The sequence below is a fragment of the Danio aesculapii genome, chromosome 14, assembly GCF_903798145.1.
Source record: "Danio aesculapii chromosome 14, fDanAes4.1, whole genome shotgun sequence".
In the NCBI taxonomy this organism is placed as follows: domain Eukaryota; kingdom Metazoa; phylum Chordata; class Actinopteri; order Cypriniformes; family Danionidae; genus Danio; species Danio aesculapii.
In genome coordinates this window covers 54,248,780-54,268,795 of record NC_079448.1, presented here as the reverse complement: position 1 = coordinate 54,268,795, position 20,016 = coordinate 54,248,780, and the positions used below count along the sequence as shown (strand labels likewise).

Below are 20,016 nucleotides of genomic sequence, written 5' to 3'. Positions count from 1 at the left end.
CGTTACCTCACCTCTTAAGCATTACAATCCCGGGGGGAGCGTTCTGGGCCCGGGCTAGATACTTCGCTCGAATCCCAATTCCTCTCTGTTTCCTGATAAGAGGAGTAACTCAAGTTTGGGTGTCTTCCCCGAGCTCATAGCCCTCTCCCCGGACAGCACGCCAAATACGCTTTATTCTGAAACTATTGCAAGTGTGAACTCGTGAAAGGGGAATTGATGAACTAAATTGGCTATAGTGTTTGTGCATGAGCGTGTATGGGTGTTTCCCAGTACTGTGTTGCAGCTAGAAGGATATCCACTATGTAAAACATTTGCTGGCTAAGCTGTGGCGACCCCTGATGAATAAAGGAACTAAGCCGAAATGAATAAACTTAATAAACTGAATAAACTAAAATGAATGAATATAAATGATTATTGTACTTTAAGCATTTTAATTTTATTATTTTTATTATAATTTAATTTTAAGTTTCCTAGTTCCCTTTAGAAATTGATGATATGTTAACATGATTATTGTACATCAAGTATTTTTAATTCGATTATATATATTTTTTAGGTTTACTAAAACGGGGCGACATGGTGGTTCAGTGGGTAGCATGATCGCCTCAGAAGGTCAAGAAGGTCGTTAGTTTGAGCCTCAGATGGGTCAGTTGGCATTTCTGTGTGGAGTTTGTATGGGTTGTGTGTGGGTTTCCTCCAGGTTCTCTGGTTTTCTCCACAGTCCAAACACATGTACTATAAGTGAATTGGACTAAATTGGCCGTAGTGTGTGGGTGTTTCACAGTACTGTGTTGCAGCTGGAAGGGCATCCACTGTGTAAAACATATGTTGGATAAATTGGTGGTTCATTCCACAGTGGTGACCTCTGAAATAGAGACTAAGTCTAAGGAAAATGACTGAATGAATGTTATTTTATTTTAGTTTAGTTTTTATTTGTTTCCTAAACTTCAGTTCCCTTTTAGAAACTGAAAATGTGGTCAAATAATTATTGTGCATAAATAATTTTTTGTTTTGTTTTTGTATTTTGAAATTCCTTTAAGCAGATGCCTTTTTTATTGCCAACATTGAAGAAATTATTAGTGTGCATAAATTATTTGTATTCTATTTTAATTATTTTAATTTAATTAATTTATTTATTTTATTTTGAGATTCTTATAAGCAGATGGCTTTTTTATTGATAACATGGAAAAAATTATTATTGTGCATAAAGTATTTTCTTTTCTTTAAATTTTATTTTTTATTATTTTATTTATTTATTTAATATTTTTTATTTTATTTATTTTATTTTATTTATTTTATTTTATTTTATTTTATTTTATTTTATTTTGAGATTCCTATAAGCAGATGCCTTTTTTTGATAACATAAAATTATTATTGTGCATAAAGTATTTTATTTAGATTTTATTTTTTATTATTTTATTTATGTATTTATTTATTTGATCTTATTTTATTTATGTATTTATTTATTTAATTTTATTTATTTATTTATTTATTTATTTATTTATTTATTTATTTAATTTTTTTATTTATGTATTTATTTTCTTATTTTGAGGTTCCTATAAGCAGATGCCTTTTTTATTGATAACATGAAAAAATTATTATTGTGCATAAAGTATTTTATTTTGTTTTAATTATTTTATTTACTTCGATTCCTAGAAGCAGTAGCCTTTGGAAATTAATAATAAAATAAAATGATACTTGTACATAAAGCATTTTAGTTTAGTTTGTAGGTTAGAAAATAAAGCAGAAGCCTTTAAAATAAGACTTTATGTACAAGAATGATTTCATCATGTTATTAATTTTTAAAGGCAAACGGTTGATTTTCTAACCTACAAACTAAACTAAAACTAATAATCTAAAATAAAGTATACTTTTGTATTATGTTGTCAATTTTGAAAGGCAGCTGCTTCTTGGAATCTCTAAAATAAATGAAATAAAATATTTTCATCATTTTATCATGTTATCACTTCTTTTTTTATTATTTAATTTAATTTAATTTAATTTTATTTTATTTTATTTTATTTTATTTTATTTTATTTTATTTTATTTTATTTTATTTTATTTTATTTTATTTTATTTTATTTTATTTTATTTTATTTTATTTTATTTTATTTTATTTGTTGGAATCCAGTTACCATCCCCTCCATTAATGTGTGTTCAGTGTCTCCAACTCTCCTCTTTTCTCCAGTTTTCTCCTCCGCTCTGCTGTTTTGGGTGTTTGTGAAAGATTGCCATCCTGATTGGGAAGGTCTGCCAGTTCTGGAAGCCGGAGCTTCATTCATCATGCAGTTTGAGTTTAGTCTGTGTGCGTTTTCTCTTTAGCATGAGAAATGTGTCCTGGAAAACAATTGACAGATCAGCCAGGATGAGCACGGATATTATTACCTGATTCCAGATGGCCAACAAATGTCCGACCCCACAGAGACACAAACATTAGACAAATCTCTCCTGGCACACATACAATTAACCAGAGATCTCTGATGCTGGAAAAATCAGGATTCTGAGACAAATATGAATGTGGCTCAAACTGGGTGGATTACTTAAGAATTACTTGATTACAAATCGCATGACAGTATTTATAGTCAGTAATGTAATCTGTTAGTTTACACATTTATGGTAATGTAATCTGACTACTTACATTCAGTTACAATTAACTTACAACTGAGGAGGCATTCAGTGATTCAACAAGAAGAGGCAATACACTACCTGACAACAGTCTTGTCGTGGATCCCAGTTGTAAGAGCTGGTGTTTGGTGAAGGAGAAATCATGGTTTGGGGTTACATTCAGTATGGGGGTGTGCGAGAGATCTGCAGAGTGGATGATCAACATCAACAGTCTGAGGGATCAAGACATTTGTGCCGCCCATTCCATTACAAACCACAGGAGAGGGCAAATTCTCCAGCAGAATAGCGCTCCTTCTCATACTTCAGCCTCCACATCAAAGCTCCTGAAAGCAAAGAAGGTCAAGGTGCTCCAGGATTGGCCAGCCCAGTCACCAGACATGAACATTATTGAGTATGTCTGGGGTAAGATGAAGGAGGAGGCGTTGAAGATGAACACAAAGAGTCTTGATGAACTCTGGGAGTCCTGCAAGAAGGCTTTCTTTGCCATTCCAGACTTTATTAATCAGTGATTTGAGTCATGTCAGAGATGTATGGATGCAGTCCTCCAAGCTCATGATGGAGTCAGACACAATATTCATTCTGTTTCCACTGCAGCATGACCACATATTCTATACTGGACATTATTGAAGGTTCAGTGACCAGACTTTTGTCTCAGTAAAGTCAGACCTTACTGTCCTTATTAAATCATTAGAGGCATGATTATATTTTATTGTGGTCAAACAAGCATAATCTAGAGGCCTTTACCTTTCATATAAGCCACGTCTGATACCAAATGATCAACTAGAAGTCAAGTTATTATTGGTTGCTCCTAAACCTTGGATAGGCCACAAGACTTTTGTCAGGTAGTCTACACGCAAGGAGTGATAATTACACAAAGAGTCTGTTTGTTCTCAGAGAATCAAGTGCTAGAGTAAGAAGGGGAGCGTTTTTATTATTATTATAAACTTGCATGACAATCTTCCACAGATTGGACTGAAAAACAGCACTTCAAATCTGGTTGTTTGGCTGTTTTTTGAGTCAATAGCCGCATTTCCACTATCGGGCCAGTGCGAGCCAGGGCTTTAATCAGGCCAGGCCGGGCCAATAGCCCGGGAGGTTGAGAAATGAGGCCGAAATCATGTCGCGTTTCCACTGTCGGGCTAGTTGCTCGCAGCGCGTCACGCAAACACCGCCCCCAGAACGTCCCCCGAATCAAACGTCACACAACCCGTTACACAACCCGCCCACTTCAGCGGGAACAAAAAACTCAAATTATAACCACAAACACAACCTGGCATCACTACGAGAGCTGGAAGATGGAGAACACCGAAGCCATTGCTTTTTTACTGTTTGTGGTCTGTTGGTGTAAGGCCAGACAGCGATCCCTGGATAAGGACATTCGAGTTCGGCAGCATTTACTTCGAACACAGATTTTGGCTGCAAGGCGCAAAAGAGCAGCCGAGCGACGAGAACGACGATAGCAAAACAAATGTAAGGGAAGAAAGCATCTTGTCTCCTCTTTACCTGACAGGAAAACTCCGCCTTTGTACGTAACCCCGCCCCGAAGCCCCAGTTGGCCCTCCTTGGCCCAAGGTATTCGGCGGGCCGAAAAAGGCCGGACGCTGGCCCCAAGGAAGCCCCGCTTTGGCCCGATTATGCCCCGGAAGTGATAGTGGAAACGCGACTGGCCTTGGCTTGCCCTGGCTCGCTCGCTTTAGGCATGATAGTGGAAACGCGGCTACTGTCAGGGCCAGACAGAATCTGCAGACATTTTGTTTTAGCTATTTCTGCTGAGAATATTGTAAAATGGTGTCACAACTGAAAACCTAATATATAAATTAAAGCATAATATCTTTTTAACTTTTATTGAATGTTTACAAGGGTGGCTCAGTGGTTAGCACTGTCGCCTCACAGCCAGAAGGTCGCTGGTTTGAGCCCTGGCTGGGTCAGTTGGCATTTCTGTGTGGAGTTTGCATGTTCTCCATGTGTTTACGTGGGTTTCCTCCCGGTGCTCTGATTTCCCTCACAGCCCAAAGACTTGTGCTATAGGTAAAACATAGTTAAGTCGGCAGTTCATTCTGCTGTGGCGACCCCTCATTAATAAAGGGACTAAGCCGAAAAGAAAATAAATGAATGTTTACAATGCAAATCCAGTTAGATCCACTTAATTGGTAAACAAAGCAAGTCTCTTATATAATATATGTACTAAAAGACAGAACATATTACTTTACAGACTGTATTGTAAATAAATCATATGAACCTTTTCATATTTGTCAATAATATTACTGAAATTAATTAAAAAACTTAAGTATGAATTTACACACATTTACACAAGTAAATAAATAGACTCAATGATTGGCTAAAAATCTGCTGATTTCTGTGCACACAGATTCCATGTGGGCCTAGTCATTGTTAAAGAGACAGTTCACCCAAAAATGAAAATGAACTCACTATTTACTCTGTCTAGAGGTTATAAACCTTTGTGTTTTCCTTTGGTTGGACACTACCAAAGATATTCTCAAGAAAGCTGAATACATGTAACCGATGACTTCCATAGCAGAAAAAGCTAATCCTGGACTCTGTTGTAATGATCTATGCGCAAAGTCTAAAGTAGATGGCGGAGATGCACCCAGGGTGTGTCTGAATGCACTTTTGCTATTTTAAGCAGGAGGAAAATGGTCGTTGTGCCAGGCGCATGATCTAGTATGGCTGTTTTTATTCTCTTAATGTGTCATGGTGGTTTATCAAGCCCACTCACCGACGTGAGGCACACTTTATGAATGCACTTTTTTTTGTTTTTTCTTAGAGATATTTCTTAGAGGGATTGTAAGAAAGTATTTGGTGCTAAAACTGCTGCAAGCCTCTCGTAAAGTGTCAGAGAGATGAAAGGATGTGTTCTCTACAGGTGCTTTGTCAAGCCCACTCACCGACGTGAGGCACACTGGGAAGTGATGATATTCTTAGGTTGTCTCGTAGTGTTATTGTGTCTATATGTGTATTAGGACTGCACAATTTTCAGGATTAATATCGCACTGTATCTGCAATAGTCACATTGCAGGAATGTATTAATGAAGTTTATTTATAAACACATTTCGAGAGGATCACGTGCTTACGATTGTTCACTGCTGTTCCAGCATTAGCTCATGACTAATTATCCTATCAGATGATCCTTAACTCACTATAAATAACCAGAGTTTTCTCATCTCAATATCTTCGTCTTGAAGAACCCCCCCCCCCCCCCCCCCCCCCCCGACCAACACCACCACCACCATCACCACCACCACCCAATCCTTCTTTCCCTCCTTTCAAACAGGAGACACGGTGGCCAGTGATTAGCGCTGTTGCCTCACAGCAAGAATGCCCCTGGTTTAATTCCCTTCCAAACCAGGCAACATTTCTGTGCAGAGTTTTGCTCGTTCTCCCCGTGCTCGCGTGGGTTTTCCCCAGGTCCTCCGGTTTCCTCCCACAGTCCAAAAACAAGCACCCTAAACAGTTAATCCAAAATATTTATAGCCAAGCTCTGAGTACACCTCTTCTCAGCCATCCATATCTGACACTTAGCTACAAATTATCAAGGGGGAGTCATCGACATCTACCTCAGCTCAAACTCCCCTCTCGCCCTGCAAATGGGAGGGAGCCCAGGGCTCGAGGATCTTATAAGCATAGGGCTCTCTCTCGGGACAGCACGCCAAACAAGCTTTATAATCAATCATCAGCTAAGTGTGAACTCTTGAAAGATTAAAAGATAAAGATGTATATACTTATGTTTTGAAATAGTTTATGCAATGATGACTGTGTTTCTTTTACATTTGATTTGTTTGAAGCAACGTTCACCTCACTTTTATTTTTGCTCTGTCGATTCTATAAATGCTTCAAATTCCTTATATTTTTGTAGATGCACTAAATAGAAAAAGACTTGATCATCACAGTCGATCTAACATGTAGAGATCAATAGAGCTCTTCTGATCATGTGGTGAAATTATATTTATATCGCAATATATATATATATATATATATATATATATATATATATATATATATATATATATATATATATATATATATATATATATATATATATATATACAGTATATATATATATATACAGTATATATATATATATATATATATATATATATATATATATATATAATCGCAGCAAAACACAATATGGGAATGTCAGATTTTTCTACTGTTGTACTGCTTTAATGTGTATATATGCATGTCAGTGTGTGTGTGTGTCCTGCAGCAATTTGCTGAATCTCTCTCAGAGTTAGTGTATGTTGGCAGGAGTTTCTGTGTTGTTGATTATGGGATGCCGCTGGACTTGACCTGACCTGACGTGTGTGTATGTGTGTGTGTTTCTCCACAGGAGGTGATGCAGATGGAGAGACAGCTGGGGGGTCGACTGATCGACGAGCCGCACGTGCTGCTGTTCAAAGACAGCTATCATAACCTGCGTCTGTCCATCCACGACATGCCACACACACACTGGAGGAGTAAACTACTGGCCGGATATCAGGTACACACTCATTTATTAATATATTCATTCACTTGTTTATTTTAGGATATAAATACAATTTTATATAGAGAGTTTCAGATCATGTACAGATGCTAAAGAAGCCCATGCTAGTGCTCATTCATTCATTCATTCATTCATTTTTTTTATTAATTACATTTATTTATTTTTTTTAATTTATAATTTTATTTACTTGTGTATTCATGTATTTGTTCATTCATTCATTCATTCGTTCATTCATTCATTCGTTCGTTCATTCATTCATTTTTATTAATTACATTTATTTATTTATTATTTTTAAATTTATCATTTTATTTACTTGTGTATTCATGTATTTGTTTATTCATTCATTCATTCATTCATTCATTCATTCATTCATTCATTCGTTAATTCATTCATTTTTATTAATTACATTTATTTATTTATTATTTTTAAATTTATCGTTTTATTTACTTGTGTATTCATGTATTTGTTTATTCATTCATTTGTTCATTCATTCATTCATTCATTCATTCGTTCATTCATTCATTCATTTTTATTAATTACATTTATTTATTTATTATTTTTAAAATTTATCATTTTATTTACTTATGTATTCATGTATTTGTTTATTCGTTCATTCATTCATTCATTTTTATTAGTTTGTTTATTATTTATCATTTATGTATTCATGGATTTGTTCATTCATTCATTCATTATTATTAGTTTATTTATTTATTATTTTTCATTTATCATTTATGTATTCATGTATGTGTTTATTCATTCATTCGCTCTTTCATTCATTCATTCATTCATTCGTTCATTCATTCATTTTTATTAATTACATTTATTTATTTATTATTTATCATTTTATTTACTTATGTATTCATGTATTTGTTTATTCGTTCATTCATTCATTCATTCATTTTATTAGTTTATTTATTATTTATCATTTATGTATTCATGGATTTGTTTATTCATTCATTCATTCATCATTATTAGTTTATTTATTTATTATTTTTCATTTATCATTTATGTATTCATGTATGTGTTTATTCATTCATTCGCTCTTTCATTCATTCATTCATTCATTTTTATTAATTACATTTATTTATTTATTATTTTAAAATTTATCATTTTATTTACTTATGTATTCATGTATTTGTTTATTCGTTCATTCATTCATTCATTTTTATTAGTTTATTTATTATTTAGCATTTATGTATTCATGGATTTGTTTATTCATTCATTCACTCATTCATTCATTTATTTTTTATTAATTACATTTATTTATTTATTTATTGTTTTTTATTTATCATTTTATTTGCTTATATATTTGGGATTTTTGTATTAATTCATTCATTAATTCATTCATTTTTTTATTAATTAATTCATTCATTTAGTATTTTTCCATTTATCATTTTATTGATTTATGCATTAATGTATTTGTTTATTCATTCATTCGCTCATTCATTCATTCATTTTTATTAATTAAATGAATTTATGTAGTATTTTTTAATGTATTATTTTATTTATTTATGCATTCACATATTAGTTTCATTCATTCATTCATTTTTTTTAATTCATTCATTTAGTATTTTTCATTTCATCATTTATGCATTCATGTATTTGTTTGTTAATTCATTCGTTCATTCATTGATTCATTTCATTTATTTTCAATAGTTGTTTGTATTAATTTCACGTGTGTATTTATTATTTTTTTCATTTATCATTTTATTTACTAATGCATTCGTGCATTTGTTTATTCATTCATTCATTTAATGATTCATTCATTCGTTTTAATCAATTACTTGTATCTGTTACATGTGTATTTATTAATTTATTTATTTATTCATTTGTTAATTTATGTATTCATTTATTCATTCATTTAATGAACTCAATTATATATTCATGTATTCATGCATGTACACAGTGAGCAGGTTTGTTTTAAATAACAACGGTTTTAAAACTATTATAGATTTTTTGTTACAAGCCACAGCCATATCACCCTGCAGCCCAGGACCAGTTACTCACTGAAGCCAAGTAGGACTGATCCTGGGAGGCCACTTGGGAAATCCCATCATCCAAATGGAGATATATATATATATATATATATATATATTGAATTAATAAATTGCAGTCTTTCAATTTTATTTTTGAAATGAAGAAACTAAATACAAAAGGAACAAAAAGTCAGCTTTTCTCAGATGTGTGTGTCGTCCTCCAGATTGCTGTAATTGTAGATCTGATAGGTTTGTCCTCATTAGAGAGTTCAGATCATGCATGGATGCAGAAGAAGCCCATTATAGGGGGAATTGGTGATCAGAGACCCTCAAACGCTTTTCTTAATAACACCTTCAGCCTTCAGTTAACAGCTCCTCCAGTGAAGGAGAACAGAGAGTCTGCAGTTTCTCCAATCTTCTGGCCATCTTCAAGACTCTTTCCCACCGGAGGAGATTAAATATAGAGCCGTATGTAAATCCTCAAGGCTACTGCACCTGGTTTTTCTCTGCCGGATCATGCCTGCTGGGTCCCGCAGGAGCGGCTCTGGATTCTGGAGGAATGCTGGCGTAGAAAAAAGCTCCTGGGAGGATTTATTTGAGGATGCCAGCTAACAGTGTTACAGCACGGAGAAACATTCACTCACCTGAGCTGATCTGGAGGAGTGAGTGTGGTGTTTTTCATCTGTGCAACAGCGCCCCCAATGGAGAGAATAGTGCTACTGCGCTTTCTGGCATGATGATTGTCTACAGCAATCTGGAGTTACACAGCCAAGCACACAGATCTTTATTTAAATACAAAATCAAATGAATTAATTACAATATGTAATTAATGTGATTATATGTTACACTAATGAAAGAATGAATGAATTAATCGATAAATGAATAAATGTTGAATAAATACCTCAATTACTAAAAAAGAATGGATGAATGAATGAAGGGATAGATAGATAAATTAATTAAAATGAATGAATGAACCTATCAATGAATAAATAATGAATAAATACATTAATTACTAATAAAGAATGAATGAATGAATGAATGAATGAAAGGATAGATAGATAAATTAATTAAAATGAATGAATGAACCTATCAATGAATAAATAATGAATAAATACATTAATTACTAATAAAGAATGAATGAATGAATGAATGAAGGGATAGATGGATAAATTAATTAAAAATGAGTGAGTGAATGAATAAACTAATGAATGAAAGGATGAATTTATGAAATATTACATTACTAAAAATGAATGAGTGGATAGATAAAATAATTAAAAATGAATGAGTGAATGAATGAACCAATAAATGAATAAACGAATAAAATGAATAAATATATTAATTACTACAAAAAGAATGAATGAGTGAATGGATAGATAAATTAATAATGAATGAATGAATGAATGAACCAATAAATAAAAAATGAATAAATACATTAATTACTAAAAAAAGAATGAGTGGATAAATAAATAAATTAAAAATGAATGAGTGAATGAACCAATAAATTAATAAATAATTAGTAAATGCATTAGTTACCAAATAAGAAAGAATGAATGAATGAATGAATAGATAAACTAGTTAAATGAATGGATGAATGAACCAGTAAATAAATAAATAATATATAAATACATTAATTACTAAAAGACTTTTACTAAATAAATGGATAGATAAATTCATTAAAATGAAAGAATGAACAAATCAGTAAACAAATAAATTGATAAATACATTAATTATTAAAAATGAATGAATGGATGAATAGATAAGTTAATTAAAAATGAATGAATGAATAACGAATAAATACATTAATTACTAAAATAAGAAAGAATGAATAAATGAATGGATAATAAACAAATAGATAAATGAATACATAATGAATGTTTATTTTCTGTCATGCCAATTTGTGGTTTATTTCTTTCATTTATTTATTAAAAAATAAATTAAGAATGAATGAATGAATGAATAAATGAATGAATGAATGAAAAATTAGCGGTGTATGTTTAAAATGTTTCAGATAGATGTCAATAATAGAGGGAGATCTGCATATAATCATATTGTAGAGGATATTCTGTCAAACGCTTAAACAGTTTAGTAAAGGTTGCTTCTCTAATATTCATGTTTTCTGTCATTTAATGTTTAATTAATATACTTAATAAATATTTAATACATTTAAGATTTGAGATTAATTGAAAGTACTAACCCCAAAGCAGTTTTCGTACTGTCGTTTAGTTGAAATCATAATACTTTTTAACCATTGTCACTTAAAATAATCATGTTAAGTAATTAAGTGAATAAATATACATAAATGTGAATACATGAATATTTGAAATGAATGAGAATAAATGCATAATGAATGCATAACTGAACTGAATTCATTGACTGAACATGCATAAATGAAAATATAAAAAATCAATTGAATCAGAATCAGAATCAGAATCAGTTTTATTGCCAAGTGTGCTTCACACACACAAGGAATTTGTTTTGGCTACAGAAGCTTCCAGTGTACATAAAGTGACAAGTGACAACACAAAATAATCTGAAAAAATAAAATAATAATAATAAAAAATGATGAACATTAAACAGATGCGGTTAGTGAAGAAACCTGGATGTTGAGTTGTATGTACAGATTGTTATAAATATACAGGTTATAAGGTGCTGTGTACAAGTGCGAATGTAGAAAGTATTGCATTGTATATTGATATAAGGTGCTGTGTACAAGTGCGTATGAGAAAGTATTGCACATATTTATTGCACAGTAGGGGAATATTTAACTGTTCATAAGGTAGACAGCCTGAGGAAAGAAACTTTTCCTGTGTCTGGCTGTTTTTGTGCTTGGTGCTCTGAAGCGCCGACCAGACGGTAACAGTTCGAACAGGTAGTGTGCTGGGTGTGAGGGGTCCAGAGTGATTTTGCGAGCCCTTTTACTCACTCTGGAAGAGTACAGTTCTTGAAGTGTAGGAAGGGTTGTGCCAGTGATTCGTTCAGCAGTCCGGACTATTCGCTGTAGTCTACGGAGGTCAGTTTTGGCAGCTGAACTGAACCAGACAGTGATTAAAGTGCAGAGGATGGATTGGATGACAGCTGAGTAGAACTGTACGAGCAGCTCCTGTGGCAGGTTGAACTTCCTCAGCTGACGAAGGAAGTACAGTCTCTGCTGGGCTTTCTTCACAATAGAGTCTATATGAGTGTCCCACTTCAGATCCTGAGAGATGGTGGTGCCCAGGAACCTGAATGACTCTACTGCAGCCACAGTGCTGTTCATGATGGTGAGTGGGGGGAGTGCAGGGGAGTTTCTCCTGAAGTCCACTATCATCTCCACTGTTTTGAGCGTGTTCAGCTCCAGGTTGTTGTATCTGCACCATAACGCCAGCCGCTCCACCTCCTGTCTGTATGCAGACTCGTCACCGTTCTGGATGAATGAATGAATAAAAGAAATGAATACATGAATGAATGAATGCATAAATTAAGGTATTCATTTATTATTGATTTATTCTCTTATGGTTTCATTTATTACTAAAGATGAATAAATTAATCATTTAAAATGAATGGATAAATAATAAGTATATGGATTAATTAAATACATTCATTCATTTATTCACTGACTCATTTTTAATTAACAAATTAACCAATAAATAAATAAATAATAAATACAGGCATTAATTTCCAAAAAAACAAAATTAAGGAATAAATGAAGGGGTGAATATTATTTTTTTAAATGAATGGATAAATAAAAGAATAATACAAGAATGAATGAATAAATGAACACAAACTAATAAATGAATAACACATAGAAACATTATTTACAAAAAAAGAATGGATGGATGAATAAATTAATTTAAAAAATTGATAATTAAAATAGACAAATGAATACATAATGAATGTGTTTTCTGTCATGGTTATTTGTGGTTTAATATATTTAATTTATTTTCTACATAATCAATAAATAAACATTACTAAAAATGAATGGATGAATAAATAAAGTAAAAATGAATAGAAAAATGTACTAAAAATGAATGAATAAAATAAAAACGAGTGTATAAATAAAAGTATATGAATGAATAAATACATGAATAAATGAACACAGATTAATAAATGAACTGATAAATGATTAAATAATAAATAAATACATTAATTACAAAAAAATGAATGGATAAATAATAAGCAAATTAACAAACGAATAAAGCAAGGTCACTGGTTCTAGTCCCAGTTAGGTCAGTGGGCATTTCTGTGTGGACTTCTCCCCGTGTTGGTGTGGGTTTGCTTCAGTTTCCCCCACAGTCCAAACACATCCGCTATGGGGAAATTGGGTAAGCTAAATTGCCCATAGTGTATGTGTGTGAATGAGAGTGTATGGGTGTTTTCCAGTGATGGGTTGCGGCTGGAAGGGCATCCGTTGTGCAAAACATGTGCTGGAAAAGTTGGCGGTTCATTCAGCTATGGCGATCTGTGATTAATAAAGGGACTAAACCGAAAAGAAAATGAATGAATGAATGAATAAATTATTACATATAATGAATGTGTTTTCTGTCATGCTGATTTGTGGTTAAATATATTTAATTTATTTTATAAATAATAAATAAATAAACACATAACTAAGAAATGAATGGATAAATAAATTAATTAAAAATTAATGGACAAATAAATATAAATAAATAATCGAATGGACAAATCAATGCATAATGAATGTGTTTTCTGTCGTGCTGATTTGTAGTTTATGATATTTAATTTATTAAATAATCAATAAACTAATTACTATAAAATAAATAGATAATTATAAATAAATAAATTGACAAATCAACACATTATAAATGTGTTTTCTGTGGTGCTGGTTTGAGGTTTATTTATTTTTTAATTAAATAATAAATAAATACATTACTTTGAATAAATAGATCAATAAATTAATTAAATAATGATTGGACAAATAAACATAAATAAATAAATATGTGTTTTCTGTGGTGCTGATTAGTCTTTTATTATTATTAAATAATAAATAAATGCATTACTTTAAATGAATAGATCAATAAATTAATAAAATAATGATTGGACAAATAAATATAAATAAATAAATAAATAAATATGTGTTTTCTGTGGTGCTGATTAGTCTTTTATTATTATTAAATAATAAATAAATACATTACTTTGATTAAATAGATCAATAAATTAATAAAATAATGATTGGACAAATAAATATAAATAAATAAATAAATGAATATGTGTTTTCTGTAGTGCTGATTTGTTTTTTATTATTATTAAATAATAAATAAATACATTACTAAAAAATTATGAATCAACAGATAAATAAATTAATAAAAATGAATGGACAAATAAATATAAATAAATGAATATGCTGATTTGCGTCTGATTGGTTCCCAATTGATGTGCGCTCTTAAACAGTGCATGTGCTTATCTTTGTTCTAAGCATCACGCTACACACTTAACGAGACCATATGAAACGAGAGAGTGTTATAAAGCTGAATAATTAGCTTAATCAGACTGTCACAATGAGCGTTTTGTCTTTGACAGACTGAATGTATTGTTTTAATGCATGCTCTTATTATATTTGACTGAGCGTATCTGAGCTATCAGCTGAATTAAATCCAAATCCCCCGTTGTGAACAATTAGGTTTTATTTAAGGACGCTCTGCTGTTTTCAGAGACAAAGCAACTATTTTTGTGGCTCTGTTTGAAACGCAGCAGACAATAGATTCAGAAGAGCTTTCAGAGACTCATAAATCATCAGGTGTGAAGCTTTTCTTTTCTTTTCACTGACCGTCAGATTCAGCTCCATCTATTATGTGCACAACTCTTCATGAAAAACAAGCTGTTTTATCAGCAGTAGCACAATTGTTCTCGCAAGTTATGTGACGTCAAATGCAAAGTTTTACACAATCTGAAAACTTTTTGTGTGGTGGATGTGTCTCAGAATGCAGCTTTGCATAATTAATATAACCTATTCTGTTTATGTCATTAATATTGGGTGTTTTTAATCAACTCTGTTGGTGGGTTTGCAGAAATAGTACAATTATGTTATCCAAACACCGTAAACATATATCTTAAAAGTTAATCATTTCCATATTTTGAGCATTATGGGATGTTGATCTCTGCTCTGTCCACTTTTGATGTTGTAAATTGAACTCTACAGTTGAACAAAGTGACTTTTATTGACATTTTAGTAGCTTGAAATAATAAATAAGAAATAATATATAGAGAAATAAGTCTGTAAAATAACAGAAAATTTGCTGGTGGTTTAATACAAGGTTTTTGTAGCATAATATACTGTATAACACCAATCCAGAAAATATAGCACCTGACAAAAGTCTTGTCGTGGATCCCAGTTGTAAGAGCAACAAATTATAACTTGACTTCGAGTTGATCATTTGGAAAGAAGGTGGATCTTTCTGCTGAATCATCTGTTGATCTGCATCCCAATCATCACTAATACTGCAGAAGATCTACTGGAACCAGCATGAAGTCAAGATTTTGATAGAAATCAGTCAAGTTTGGTGAAGGAGAAATCATGGTTTGGGGTTACATTCAGTATGGGGCGTGCGAGAGATCTGCAGAGTGGATGAACAACATCAACAGCCTGAGGTATTCAAGACATTTGTGCTGCCCATTACATTACAAACCACAGGAGATCTCTTACAATCTCCAGCAGGACAGCGCTCCTTCTCATACTTCAGCCTCCACATCAAAGCTCCTGAAAGCAAAGAATGTGCTCCAGGATTGGCCAGCCCAGTCACCAGACATGAACATTATTGAGCATGTCTGGGGTAAGATGAAGGAGGAGGCGTTGAAGATGAACACAAAGACTCTTGATGAACTCTGGGAGTCCTGCAAGAACGCTTTCTTTGCCATTCCAGATGACTTTATTAATAAGTGATTTGAGTCATGTCAGAGATGTATGGATGCAGTCCTCCAAGCTCATGATGGAGTCCAGACACAATATTCATTCTGTTTCCACTGCAGCATGACCACATATTCTATACTGGACATTATTGAAGGTTCAGTGATGAGACTTTTGTCTAAGTAAAGTCAGACCTTACTGTCCTAATGAAATCATATTTTATGATCATATTTTATTTTGGTCAAATAAGTGTAATCTAGAGGCCTTTACCTTTCATATAAGCCACTTCTGATACCAAATGATCAACATGAAGTCAAATTATTATATGTTGTTCCTAAAACTTGGATAGGCCACAAGACTTTTCTGAGGTAGTGTAGCACTTTAAAAGTTTAAAAAAGTGACTTTTATAAACATTTTTAATAGTTTAAAGTTGTTGAAAGACTGATCAATAATTAAAAGGGGGAAAAATAAAAACATGAATCATAAAATATGAAAAACTGCTAATTTACGGATATTTTTACTGTGCATATATATATATATATATATATATATATATATATATATATAATGTGTATAATGTGCATGTCGCATTTTGGCCATAAAATTATATATTTTTTAAAGGAAAATGTCTACTTTGTTTCAATAACTTCTAAAATGTGAAAATTCTCAGTTAATAATTAATGTTTCTAAATTCACAAAAAATAAAGACATTAAAAAACAAACATTTTAATGCAAGGAATTTGATTTAATATTGTTTTTTGCAATTTTGTAATTCTTTTATTATTTTTTTTATTAAGATTTAATTTAGAAAACACTTACCTCATATGCACTTTTACAGCTAATCACTGCATTTTTAAAAACATCATTTGATTATTTAGAATTATGCAAATTTAAAAACGCATTCATTCTTTCATTTTCTTTTGGCTTAGTGCCTTATTTAACAGGGGTTTCCACAGCGGAATGAACCACTTACTATTTCAGGACATGTTTTATGCAGCAGATGCCCTTCCAGCCACAACCCAGTACTGGGAAACACCTATACATACTCATTCACACACACACACACACACACACACTCACTCATACACTACAGCCAATTTAGTTGATCAATTCTCCTATAGGCCATGTGTTTGGACTGTGGGGGAAACCGGAGCACCTGGAGGAAATCTACGCCTGACCAAGCCGGAACTCGAACCAGCGACTTTCTTGCTGTGAGGACACAGTGCTAAACACTGAGCCACCATGCTGCCCTGCGTTCATTCATTCATTCATCCATCCATCAAATCTTGTCCCACGCCACACCTCGCTGTATTGGGTCCCGCGGGTCCTCTAGTGTGAGGGTTGGGTTTATGGCTAGGGTTGGGGTAGGGTGAGAGTGCTTCCAGTAAACTGTCATCCCATTACAAAATTGCCACGTTATAGATCTGGTTTCTTTAAAAATCTGCGATCTTCACTGCCTGATTGATATATGATATAAAGCGTGTCTCAGGCCAGACAGGAAGCACTGCATTAAATTACATTTCTCCATGTCATGTCTGTGAAATATGGAGTTTCTGCGCTCACCTGCTGCTCCTGATGGCACTTCTGTTCACACGGTCTTCATCTTGTTTTATGCTTGAACACCTCAATGAACGCTGAAGTCTACTTAACTGATTGTATTGTAACTACATTACAACATTGATGCTGTAAAAGAAACCGTATTAAAGTGAATATAAAAGTTTCCAGAAGTTTATCGGAGGCTGAAAAATACTAGCTGTGCATATAGCCTGCTAATAAAAACGTGTGTGTGTGTGTGTGTTCAGGAGATCCCGTTCTACCACATCTGGAGTGGTTCTCAGAGGACTCTTCACTGCAGCTTCACCCTGGAGAGGCAGAGTCTGAGCACCAGCGATCTGTCCTGCACTCTGTGTGTGTGGCAGGTGGAGGGAGAAGGACAGAGCTTCAGCCTCGACTTCAACATCGCCAAGGTTTTTTTCTATTGCATTTCTCTTCTAGAGAGAGTCTTGTTTCTTCTAGGTAAAATAACTGCTGTGGTCAATATTATTAGCCCCCCTACAGAAAAACCTTGCATAATTACCCTAGTTAAGCCTTTAAAGTGTGACTCTAAGCTGAATACTAGTGTCTTGAAGAATATCTAGTCAAATAATATGTGCTGTCATCATGGCTAAGAGAAAAGAGATCAGTTATTAGTTATTTCTGTTACTTTATAAATGTGTTAAAAACAATTAAGCAGCACTTAATAATTAAAATAGAAAGTGATTGCAGTAAACTGCTTCTATATTAAGTCACATATATATATAAAAAGTCAACGATTGAAGTGGATCAAAAGCTTTCAAAAATTGCATGACAAGCTCGACTGTTGTCGAATAGGTTTAGGACCACTTTTAAAAAGGTTTCGAATCACTACAGATGCTGACTACTGTGTCTTTGCATGCATGTGTATGTGTCTGTTTACATACATACATGCATACATACAGTGTTCAGCATAAATGAGTACACCCTATTCATTTCTCAGTGACTGTAGTCAATATATTTTGGTGCATACACCGTAAAAACATCCTAGTTGTCTTATTTTTAAGCTGAATCATGTTAACCTTATTGAGTCCATTGAACTTATATTATGTTAAACTGACTTAAACAGCTTGTGTAACTTATAAAATCAAGTTAAATTATGATTAAACTGTAGGAAGTGATTAGTTACTTAAAGCATGGAAACCAGTTGCCTTAAAAGCAACATGTTCACTTTACAATTAAGTAAACGTGGAACTGTTAAGCTGACTTAATTTTTATAATTATGCTTATTGTACTCGCTTTTTTAGAGTCAGCTAATTCTTTTTTACAGTGTCAGAGTATTTTAGCACATCTGTTTTCAAATAATTACTGTAATTATAACAATGACATATTTGGTGCTTCGTTGAGGCTATAACATCTACAATTATAGCCTGTATTGGATTTAGAAGACACGCTGGAGTCTGGAGAAGCAGATTTCTTTTGTTACTGTCATTTTGCTGGCGGTTCATTCCACTGTGGCGACCCCAGATTAATAAAGGCACTAAGCCGAATAAAAAATGAATGAATGAATGTCATTTTGCAGGATACAGAAAAGCTGGAAAAAACAAATATAATAAAGTGATTTAGGAAAAAGTGATTAGTCTAATTTTATTTTTAAAAATGAGTACAGTGTCTATGGCGGAGTAGAAAATGTGTTGGACTCCCACACCAAACATTTGTTTTTAATTTTGCTCTATCTGGCAAAGAAATGTATACTTTTATTGTGGTCATCTCCTCAGGTACCCTCCTTTAAAATGTGGTTGTCTCAAGTGTGTGTTATTTCCACTTGAGAAACTCACCTATGATATACATCAAAAGTCAGATGACTTCTGGCAGCTATGGACACCTTTTTGACATTACATCAATCATTTCTCCTGATTTTCTATTCTGTGGTATATATATATTTTGCTCCTAGCTTGACTGTATTACCATGTTAACCTGTTTGTATATTTCCCCCTTTAATATTTTTTACCTCCACTGTATGACCGAGACACTATTTGTATGCTGATGTATCAAAATAACCGACGGCTAATAAAGATAAATAAATAAAAAAAAGAGTACAATTTGCATAATATTAAAAATCTGTCAAGTTACAATGGGTTTACTTACATTATTTATGTAAAGTCAACTTGTTTCTTTTACCTCGCTTGGTTTACTTACTTTAAATAACTAATCACTTTTTACAGTGATAGTTTAGTAAGTTACAATGACCTAAAAACAGGACTAATTTATCATAGAAGTATTTACAGTGCATGAACTAAACAGATATATTTATTAAAATAATATATTAGTCACCAAACATCTTTAGAAATAGAGAGATAATACATTTGAATTAATGTGAAATATTACAAACTACAAGATCTCAACAAATCTGTTTTTATTTCTCTTGATTTTTGCTCTTTTTTATTTTTATTTAATATTTTTCCCTGACATAAATTTGGCCTACTAATTTTTTAATTAAATTCAAATAAAATATTGCAACAACAACAAAAAAAAGTGCTACAACACAACTAAATTGTATA

General features: G+C 32.6%; 1 protein-coding gene across 1 annotated transcript in view; it reads left to right on the top strand.

The window, feature by feature from the left end:
- The window catches only part of unc5a (unc-5 netrin receptor A), a 480,707-nt gene that overhangs the window by 443,315 nt on the left and 17,376 nt on the right, over positions 1–20,016 (top strand). Inside the window, exons 12-13 of the mRNA XM_056471872.1 lie at positions 6,974–7,123; positions 17,746–17,910. Coding sequence (XP_056327847.1) covers positions 6,974–7,123; positions 17,746–17,910 — 315 coding nt within the window. The remainder of the gene's footprint in view (positions 1–6,973; positions 7,124–17,745; positions 17,911–20,016) is intronic.